General features: G+C 50.7%; 1 protein-coding gene across 3 annotated transcripts; it reads left to right on the forward strand.

The window, feature by feature from the left end:
- Window positions 1–700: 700 nt before the first annotated feature.
- On the forward strand, window positions 701–9,641 carry Cln8 (CLN8 transmembrane ER and ERGIC protein). 3 transcript variants are annotated; one of them, XM_085844131.1, is made up of 3 exons: window positions 701–958; window positions 6,269–6,927; window positions 8,244–9,641. In XM_085844131.1, exons 2-3 carry the CDS (start codon window positions 6,385–6,387, stop codon window positions 8,565–8,567), a joined length of 867 nt encoding a protein of 288 aa, XP_085700257.1. In that variant the 5' UTR covers window positions 701–958; window positions 6,269–6,384; the 3' UTR covers window positions 8,568–9,641. The 3 variants fall into 3 exon arrangements, with proteins under 3 accessions (XP_085700257.1, XP_085700258.1, XP_021025965.1); XM_085844132.1 differs by lacking the exon at window positions 701–958 and adding an exon at window positions 1,014–1,168; XM_021170306.3 differs by lacking the exon at window positions 701–958 and adding an exon at window positions 2,322–2,456.
- Window positions 9,642–10,730: the final 1,089 nt, after the last annotated feature.

Below are 10,730 nucleotides of genomic sequence, written 5' to 3' on the forward strand. Positions count from 1 at the left end.
CTCACCGCTACCCTACCAGCCCCACTTGGTTAATAGGTACATGGAATGGGTCGGGAGGTCTTTGCCCTTCTCATAATGCTGGCTCTGAATTAGCTTCAGCTCTTAGCAGGAGCACAGGGTAGCTCTGCACACGCCTCTCAACCACCTTTTCCTAAGGGACCGTAAGCCCGTACTGTACTTGTGCAGACAGGAGCTGGTTGCCACTGCCTGGAAGACAATGCTGCTGTAGCAAGGGACACAGTGCGGTCCATTTTGTCGGCCTGAGCAAGTTTTTGGGCTCCGTGCAGTCGCCCGGGGCTCTGGCAGCACCAACCAGGAGACGCTTGCATTTCACCTCTGCGCTCTGACGTCAGAGGCCTTAGGGACTTAGGAAAGAGGGAAGGGACAGGGAGTGAAGGGGTGTACGTAGGAGGGTCTTGCGGGGACGGTCCACACAGAGGATCGTGGAAGGTCAGTTGGGGTGGGGGTTGAGGAATTCCTCCACTGATCCCTCCGTACCACTCTTAAGGTTCAGCACCAACTTGAGCCACGATAGTCAAATCTAGCATAGCGCGCTGCGAACTGTGTAGCCTGCTCCAGGCACCCCCACGGCGCTGGATGGGATGATCCTACCCCAACTCGTCCCACCCCGAGCCTACCTTGGTAGCGTCCTAGGGAGGCGAGGCTTAGGGCTGTTGTCTTCGCAGTGCGCGTGCGCAGTGGGTAGTGTTTGCTCAGCGCGCGACACTGTCGTGGGTGATTCCTCCTGTGCTAGGGGCGGGATGGCCTGAAAGCGGGGTGCCCAGCTGAGACGGGGACACAGATGGGCGTGGGGTTCTAGTCTCCAGTGCCACTCACCGGCCGGTATCCTATCTGGCTCCCGTCACGAGGTGTGTCTACGGCTCAGGAGCTCCTGGGACAGCGAGTCTAAGCAGCTGATGGACCAAGAGGCGCCCCCCTTCTGCTCACCTGAATGCAGGTGAGACGTGAAGGGCACCCTGTATACACCTGCCCGCAGCAGCACAGCCATTGCCTGGCCACCCGTGGAGGAAGCATTCCATTTGGTGTCTAGGTCCTGGGCCACCGTGAGCGCGGGTGGACGACTCAGACTGGGTCCGATTGGATAGGTCGACCTGGGTCGCAAGAGAACTTGGGGCAGCAAAGTGATGGACCAGGGTCGCTGGGCTAGGTCCGTACAGTGCTAGGGGATGAGAAACTTGAGTGTGGATCATCATGGGACCAGTAAGACTGGGTAGTGTCAGCACTTAGTGAAGGGGAGCGGGAATAGAAAGGACCCCTAGCTCTCAGCACACCGTGGGAGGTCCTGGGGCTAGAGTGCTGCTGCCTTAGAAAAGGGTGCCTAAGCCCTTTTAGAAGGCTTTCAGAGTCGTCGGAATGACAGAGTAGATGGCAGCTCCTAAGTACTGTTTGAATTCATGTCGGTATCGATTTGTTTTCTGATCGTGTTTATGTATGAAATCTGTAGCTATATACATTGGACTTGTTCCCGTGTTTTGTATTTTAAACTTTTCTTTAGGAAGAGTGTGAGCATTTGGGAAAGGCTATGATGATTAAGGAAACATCAGATATTGTGAAAATATGAGATTCCTCTACACCCACCAAGCCTTCCCTGGCAGGCTCTGGTAGACCCGCCCTAGCCTCTAGGTGCTAGTTGTTATGGAAACAAAGCTCCTAGACCTTGAAAGCTCTCTCTGAACCGGTTCCCTGTGCTATTCAGGACCGAATATCTTAGGATAGTGAGAATCTGGAGAATCCTGCTAGGATAGTGGATAGTTAAATAAATCCCGGTAGTGTTTCTCTTAGGCCACTGAGAACCATGTGGGAGAGGATTAGAGAGGGGCATGACTGATGCGCTGCAAAAGGCAAAGACAGAGTAAACAGCTGCCGTGTGTTTATCCCTTTCTGTTAATAAAAAGGAAATGTTTTATCTAGAGAAAGACTGACTCAGCATGTGCCCAAAACCCGTGGTATTGCTTAGGGCTCTCTCGGAGGAGAACGGGTTTCAGTTCTCTATTTCCAGGCTTATAAGTTTCCTTTTCAGCTTTGTTAAGCATACATGTCTTTTGGCACTGGGAAAATACTTTGGCCAGCTGCCTGAGTGTAATTTCTGAAAGTGTTAGGAGAATCCTCGTGCCTAGAGTCCATCTATTGCTCTATGATATGTCAAGGAAGAGTGTCAGCCAGTGTGGGAGGGTACCTGCCATGAGTAACCAGAGAGTGCCAAGCTAAGATGTGAGAGTCAGCATGCGAGTCACGCCCAGCTTAAGGCTGGGAAGGAAAGAGAGTCCAGATAACCATTTGACCTCAAGGTTTATTCACTACAGTGACAAGCATCAGTTCACAACACTGGCATGGTGACTCAGAAGCAGATGGCAGAGAGAGGCTCATAGGCAATGCTTAGCACTCCAGTGACAAGCCTCAGTCCACAACACACGCATGGGGTACCGGATTCAGAAGTAAGTGGCAGAGAGACTCACAGGCAAGGCTCACAATCTGTCCCTCGCTTGGCGTGTCTCAGGCAGCAGCTTCTTCCTCTTGATCCCCTTACCTTGATTCAGCCTGGGCAGCAATCAGTCAGATGTCCTCTGGTCGGAGAGCCAGACAGCACAATGATCTTCACTGTTGGAGCATCAAGGTTTCTGCCTGGCTGTTGTGAGCCTCTGCTTTTCTTAGCTCCAAGGGGTGGCCACTCTCTAGCATTATGTCATCACGTAGGCTCTTATCTTTAATCAATGAAATTAACCTTTCATTCATATCTGCTACATGCAGAGCTGACTGCTCATCCAACTCTTATCTACCACACACGGCTGATGTGAGCTAGCAACATCCGACTCAGTCCTGTTCTTATTTCTTATTAACATGCTTTCTACATTTAGACACAAAACCAGTGAGTGCAGTGAACCCACACAGCCTTTTGGACCATGGGAGAATACAACCCTGAGTCAGGCCATGTGAGGAGAGTGAGTGGGAAGAGGGGAGAGCGAGAGGCCCAGAAGGATCAGTGTGGCCAAGATAGCTGGATTATAGAGGGGAGGGCAGCCTAGCCCCTGAGCTAGAGGAATTTAGAGTAGGGGGTAGGGTGTGTCAGCCAAGAGGACCCTATAACAGGTGGGGACTGAGGGATGCTGGGAGAACCTAGCGGCCATTGTTGGCTCTGAGATGCTATGAGGGAGCAGTGTCAGGCCACTGTGCAGTATGCTTCACACAGTAAGCAGCAGGGAGAAGTCCTCACGTCGGGCGTGGTGTGAATCAGGCATGCAGAAGGAAACCTCAGTGTCCCCTTTTTTGCCTTTCTTATGTGAGAGGGATGTGGTCAGATTGAGGAGCAGAAATAAATACAAAAGGAGAACTGAGCTGGTCATGCAGTCATCCTCTGCCTCCTAGGCACAGCTGTGACTACAGAGGGACCAGCAGGGCTCTGTGGGACTCCAGGGAGGGACAGCCAGCTAGATGCCAACACCTGACAGGCTGCTGGCAGCCAGAACATGGCCTGTTACTCTCACGGCTGAGGAAGTGGACTTTGCTGTCAACTCCTCAGATGAAGGATGCCGATTGGTGGTGTTAGTTTCGAAGGCTGCCCAGAGCTTTGCAAATGTGGCCCTGTAGAAACACACAGAACCAACATGGGGAAGTGATGAGGGAGGTTGGAGTGTGATGTGTGTTCTGGTGTGCGATCCATCGCTTCTGTAGCTATTTGACACCTGTTCTGGGATGGCCAGGAGGTCTGTTCAGCTGTGTCTGTGTCAGTGACTGTCCTAGCCAGGGTTTCTATTTCCACCCAAAACGTCATGACCAAGAAGCAAGTTGGGGAGGAAAGGGTTTATTCAGCTTACACTTTCCACATTGCTGTTCATCACCAAAGAAAGTCAGGACGACCTCAAGCAGGTCAGGAAGCAGGAGCCATGGAGGGATATTCTTTACTGGCTTGCTTCCCCTGGCTTGCTCAGCCTGCTTTCTTATAGAACCCCCGACTGCCAGCCCAGGGCTGGCACCACCCACAATGGGCCCTCCCACCCTTGATCACTAATTGAGAAAATGCCTTACAGCTGGATCTCATGGAGGCATTGCCTCAAGGGAGGCTCCTCTCTCTGTGATAACTCCAGCTTGTGTCAAGTTGACACATAAAACCCAGCCAGAATAGTGACTGACAGATATGTAGTGCTTCATTTCAATGTCCTCGGTCTAAACGGTACTTTGAAGATTTGGTCTCTCTGGTGAAGACGAAACAGACTGCCTGGTGTGCCTGACGCAGTGGGTGCTTCGCACTCTTATCCTGTTTTTCCGGGGTCAGCCACTGTGCTCAGTGAAGCAGTGAGAACCCACTCAGCTGGGTCATCTTTGGTCCACTGACCCTGATCAGCTCTGGGGTTCCTTCTACTCTGACTAAACCAGAACTTTGTTGAGATGGTACTCGAGTCTCTTGATTTAAGAAGTGGAGCTAGTAGAGATTTCTAGAGAGAGAGAGAGTGTGTGTGTGTGTGTAGGGGGTCCGCTCAGATCAAGGCCCAGGCTACACAGGAGCAGACATCTTAGCCACTGGTACAGTGACACAATCACTGCGAAATGGGAACTTGCTCCCAGTCTCATGACTTGTGAACAACTGCAAGATGGGGGCCTTTTTTTCCTCCAGATCTAGAAAAAAGGAAGATCTGTCTTCCCTCCTAGGCCTAGACTAAACATTAATATGCCTGGGTTACAGAGTATAAAGTACTCAGCTGGGGGTGACGGGGTGTGTGTGTGTGTTACATGTTTAAAACTTCATTCTCAGAAAAAATAAAAACGAATGCAGAGCCATGCCAAGGCCAGGTACCCCTGCCCGGTGGTAACATGTTAAATTCTGCGTAAAAGTAACTTTGGAGTCATTGGAAATGTGAAATAAACTAGTGTTGGTGCCAGCAGGGGTGTGAGCCACAGGTGTAGGCTGTGCCCAGAGCAGCCTTTAGGTCGGCATCCCCAGAGAGCATTTATTTCCATGTGCCTGTGCCTGGGGACACACTGGGGACAGTGACACAGGGCTCCCAGGATTGCAGGGAATATACATGGATAGCAGAGTTGTGCCCACACAGCTATGGCCTGGGTTAGGCCCAGCACTCCCAGGATGTTGGCCTTGGTTATAGGTCTTCTGCCAACTTAGGAGGGTAATAATGGCTACTGGTTCTTTGTCCCTTGGCATGGGCCCTAGCACTCAAGCTTAGCACAAGCCACACATTCTGGTCTTTTCTGTGGCCCCAGAATGGATGGATTCGTGTCGATAGAAAGTTAATACAGTGTTTCTGGTACTTACTCGGCCACCTCATGGTTCCGTCTGTGGCTGTGAAGTTCTGCATCTGTCCCACAAAGCGGCTGTGGAGAAGCACCGTGACCCCTGCCCCTGAGGAAGCAGGGTCAGGGTTGGTTCCACTTGCTATGGGACTGTCTTTCTGTGGCTGACACTGATTCTGGAAGCCCATTAGGTCTCAAAATTTCCTTCAGCCTTGAGACTCTCGATTATACTGGTTCACAGACACAGCTGGTTCAGTTGAGGTACTGTTTGCCGTTTATGCGCAGTTTTGAATCTGTGCGTGCATCCAACAAGTATTTCATGAGGGCCTACTATGTGCTAGCCATCATACCAGGTAGTGGAGTTATAAAGATGGACAGGTTAGTTCTCTGCCTCAGTACTAGAAGGCGGCTTAGGTTTGGTCCCGGAGGGCATGTGAGTTTGTATGATGCCCACCATGAGAGCAAATGGATTTAAACTAGTTGGTCAGGGGCAGGAGGCCAGCTGCAGAGAGATTTGAACTCAGAACTGAAGGGCTGGTGCATGGAGCAAGGTGGGGAGAGTTTGAGGTTGGCGCCCAGGGAAATGAGTGAGTCACACCGAAGCACCAATAGGTCCCACTGACTTATTCTGGAAACTCTTGTTAGAGTCTTACAGAGGAACTAAAGTCGTTCAGCCTCTGGATTGTGTAGTTTATAACTAGGCTGCTGCGAAGACTAGAGCCAAGACTGGAGTTCTACCAGAAAAGCATCGCCCCCATATCCGGGTATTGCCTGCCTTCCTTCGTGCCTGAGCATCTCGGATTCAGCTTGTGCCCTCTGTTGGGTACCTTGCGGGGTTTATGAGTCTTTGTAAGCATAAGAGTGAGGCAGTACATTTAAGAAACGCTCCCCACACCTTTGTCCTGTGGTGGGAGTGGGTAGACTGTGCGTGGGAGGAAGGCGGTGGTGGTTCTCGCTGTCACGCTTCTTCCGAGTCGGCACAGGGTGACTGTTCTTTCTTCTTCAGATTGAGGATAGGTACCCGAAGATCCTAGCGACAGCTTTGCTAAAACTGAAGAGTGGTGCCAAGCCCAGCTGCCCGCTGTTGGCCCCGGGGGCCCTCCTGGCATCCAGATTCAGATCATGACTCCTGTGAGCAGCCACGGCTTGGCAGAGAGCATTTTTGACCTGGACTACGCTTCATGGAAGATTCGGTCGACTCTAGCGGTTGCTGGCTTTGTCTTCTACCTGGGCGTCTTTGTGGTCTGCCATCAGCTCTCATCGTCCCTGAATGCCACCTACCGCTCCCTGGCGGCCAAAGAGAAGGTCTTCTGGAACCTGGCAGCGACGCGTGCTGTCTTTGGCGTCCAGAGCACAGCTGCAGGCCTGTGGGCCCTGCTGGGAGACCCCGTGCTCTATGCCGACAAAGCTCTCGGGCAGCAGAACTGGTGTTGGTTTCACATCACCACGGCCACTGGCTTCTTCTTCTTTGAGAATGTGGCTGTTCACCTGTCCAACCTGTTCTTCCGCACCTTTGACTTGTTTCTGGTTGTCCACCACCTCTTTGCCTTTCTTGGGTTCCTGGGTTCAGCGATCAATCTCAGAGCTGGCCACTATCTAGCCATGACCACGTTGCTCCTAGAGATGAGCACGCCCTTCACCTGCATTTCCTGGATGCTCCTGAAGGTGAGTGCGGTCCTGAGGGGTTGGGGAAGGGGGTGCCCTGTGGCTGCCTGCAGAGCAGGGTGCCTTACACAGTGCTACATTGGCTGGGATGTCACTGGGACCTGCCTCAGGACCTGTGCAGTAAGACATCACCTAGCTGAATTCAGCTTCTTATTTATTTGGTTGGTTGGTTGGTTGGTTGGTTGGTTTTTGGTTCTTCAAGACATCTTTGTATATCCTTGGTTGGCTACTCCAGAACTAGCTCCATAGACCAGGCTGGCCTCAGACTCACAGAGATCCGCCTGCCTTTGCCTCCCAAGTGCTGGGATTAAAGGTGTGCGCCTCCACCACCCAACACTCAGCTTCTTAAATTTAAGTCTTAGAATTAAAAGAAAGATTAGTGGCTCTTAGGACTAAATGACATGTTATATGTCATAGAGAGCATTATTATTATTATTATTTTACTTCAATACTTACAACATTCTGAAGAGCTCTATTTGGGATATTCTGTATACTCAAAAGGCCACCCCTTAAGTCATTGACTTGGGGTGGGGGGATTGTTAGAATAGATCAGGTATCTTTACAGTAGTGTGAGAGCAACTTTCTTTTCTTTATTTACTATATTCAGAAGTTGGTTCCTGGTCCACCAAGAAGTATGAGCCTTGTCTCAGACCCAGTAGCCCTGCCTCCCCACAAATAGTCATACCTTAGCTTTCTGACCTCCCGGGAAGCTGGCTCCTGTGGTCCCCTCCCCAGCCACTGAGTTCCCAAATTCTGCTTACACAGGGCAGAGTCTCATCCTGGGAGGGAGTGGCTGCCCAGTCTGTGCTGGGGTTGGCTGTCAGAGGAGGCCGGAAGGCTGGCATCGGGAAGCACCTGGTCTAGGTGGGGTAGCCAGGCATGGTTTTATGTCCATGGTGGAGCATCAGCAACAGCTGCTGAAATTCACGTCTGTGCTCGTGGCATGGTGTTACACCAAGTCCTTTGTAACCTGCATCCAAGGCCCTCTGAATGCGCTAACAAGAACCAGGTCACGCAGCCCATCCAAATTGCTCCAGGGTGTGTGTGCTCAAGCTACTACTAGATAAGCAGGATCTGTTGGCTTTCTGATATGTGCTAATTCAAGATAGAAAAGATTGGAGTTGTGCCTTTAGAGTAGGAAGGCCAGCCGGGTAAGGTGCTGGCTCCGGCTCTCGCCTTCCTTCAGAATTGAGCCCAGGAGAGCCAGTACTGGCGAGAAACCTAGTGCTTTGTTCTGCAACTGCGGTGCGTGAAGGGCACAGATGTCTTTTCCCCTTTCCCGTACTGACTGACACTCGGGTTTGCTTTGTCCACAGGCTGGGTGGTCAGACTCCCTGTTCTGGAAGGCCAACCAGTGGCTAATGATCCACATGTTTCACTGTCGAATGATCCTCACCTACCACATGTGGTGGGTGTGCTTCTGTCACTGGGACGCCCTCTCCAGCAGCCTGCACCTGCCCCACTGGGCACTGTTCCTTTTCGGGCTGGCCCTGCTCACGGCCGTCATTAACCCTTACTGGACACACAAGAAGACCCAGCAGCTCCTCAATCCCGTGGATTGGAACTTTGCACAGGAGGAAGCCAAGGGCAGCAGGCAAGAAAGGACCAATGGCCAGGTGCCTCGGAAAAAGAGGCTGTAGCGGCACCCACCCAGGGACCGGGTGGACCACGATGCCGACTGGGGAGTGTCCAGGGTTGGACAAAGCTCCACAGTGACTCTTTACGTATGGATGGGGACATGAATGAGTTTATATCTAGGTGAATACTAACTTGTTCCTTACTATAAATTCTAAAGTACCCATGAAGTATTGCTGGGGCCTTGACGTGCCTGTAAGAGGTCTTTGCCATCATGACTTTCCTCTGAGTCTTCTGGCATGGCCCCAACCACAGCACATCTGCCAAGGCAGTGCTAGGGAAGGAGCAATGGCAGCCAGGTGTGCAGGCGGCTGAGGAAGCCAGTCTGGAGCCCTGAGAGGATTCATCGGGAAGGACCTCGTGTGGGTGTGGGTGTGCCTTATTTGGAAGTCATGTTCTTTTTCATTGCAACAAATTGACCCTAAGAAAATGTGATTTGCTGATGATATTTATTTACTAGCCTGGGGAATTTTAAGCCCGCGGCAGTGCACTGCCCTCTAGTGGTAAGAGGCAGAAGGACAGCGTTTTGGTAAGGGGGTTCTCCTTGGCTTACTAGAGTCTGCCCACCCCTCCTGGCGTGGTGGTGGTGTGAAATCTTGTACTTCAAAAACAAACAAGCAAACAACAAAAAACCCCAAGGGACCTAATAACCTTTTTTTTAAAAAAAAAATGAGAATTTTTAGTGATATATTTCTTACTTGACAGAATAAGGTGTCTGGAGGGGGGTCCTGTACTCATCCTCATGTCGCTCATCCTGAGTCGCTAGGGCCCAGAGCAAGCAACTTGCCTGACATGACCACGGGGACATGTTCTCGCCGTGCTGTTTGCAGGTTAGACCTCCAGACACCGGCTAGCAATGCTATCGGCAGACACAAGTTTCCCAGAGAACAATTAAAGAACAAGGGGTTTTGTTTGTTTGTTTGTTTGTTTGGGTTTTTGTTGTTTTGTTTTGTCAAAACTACCTGAGAAATGGTGGTTGCTCTTGAAAATCATGTGTGATTTAGGCTTGCCTCAGCAGCCCTTTAATTTTATGAGGATGTATGATGCCTATTTTATTATAAAGTAGCCCATTAACTTTATGAAGAGGTATGATGCCTATTTATTTCAGTTTAAGAAAGCCCTTACTTTGTGTTCCTAAGATAATCAACTGAACTGAAACCCTGTAGCTCCTGTGTCTGCTTTGTTGAGGCACCAGCCTGGCATTTTTGGGTTGTTTTTTGTTTTTTTGGTTTTTTGTTTTTTTGGTTTTGGTTTTTTAAACTGGGCAGAGGCTTAATAAAGTGACAGCTCTTTCCAAAACCCAAACATACTTCCCATCTGATAACGTGACCCGAAGCTCACTTGAGTGTCTGAAAACACTCTGCGTCCTGAACATGTTGGCAAGTCTTCAGTGGGACCAGGATGGGGTTGGAGAGTGTCTTAGTCGGGGTTTCTATTCCTGCCCAAAACATCATGACCAAGAAGCAAGTTGGGGAGGAAAGGGTTTATTCAGCTTACACTTTCCCACACTGCTGTTCATCACCAAAGGAAGTCAGGACTGGAACTCAAGCAGGCCAGGAAGCAGGAGCCGAGGCAGAGGCCATGGAAGGATGTTCTTTACTGGCTTGCTTCCCCTGGCTTGCTCAGCCTGCTCTCTTAAAAAAGCCAAGACTACCAGCCCAGGGATGGCACCACCCACAAGGGGCCCTCCCCCTTTGATCACTGATTGAGAAAATGCCCCACAGCTGGATCTCATGGAGGCATCTCCTCAAGGGAGGCTCCTTTCTCTGTTGTAAATCCAGCTGTGTCAAGCTGACACACAGGAAGATCATCTGACTTTAGCTGGCCTCTACAAGGAGTGTGACCTCAGGTTACATCCTCTGTCTTCACGTACCTCAGCTGAGTGCCATTCCATAGCTCAGGTGACCTTTGGTCACTCCACACACATCACCTTTCTGACCAGGACTTCTCCCCAGAACCTTGGAGACAAGTATTCATGAGAAGGCTCTGCGATGAAGCAAGCACTAGTCCCTGCCTTTACCGCCTAGAGTAGTGGCTCTCTCGCCATGATCTTTTAATACAGTTGCTCGTGCTGTGGTGATCCCCAACCATGAAGTTATTTTTGTTGCTACTTCATAACCGTAATTTTGCCATTATCATAATTAAATATCTGCGTGTCCCAACCTCTT

Source organism: Mus caroli, unplaced genomic scaffold (genome assembly GCF_978045245.1).
Source record: "Mus caroli unplaced genomic scaffold, Mus_caroli_1 scaffold_10, whole genome shotgun sequence".
In the NCBI taxonomy this organism is placed as follows: domain Eukaryota; kingdom Metazoa; phylum Chordata; class Mammalia; order Rodentia; family Muridae; genus Mus; species Mus caroli.

Bases quoted from the DNA above. Each gene is read 5' to 3' on its own strand.
- Cln8 (XM_085844131.1), top strand. From the start codon at position 6,385: ATGACTCCTGTGAGCAGCCACGGCTTGGCAGAGAGCATTTTTGACCTG. The intron at 6,928-8,243 runs GTGAGTGCGGTC...CTTTGTCCACAG, and splicing joins TTTCCTGGATGCTCCTGAAG to GCTGGGTGGTCAGACTCCCT.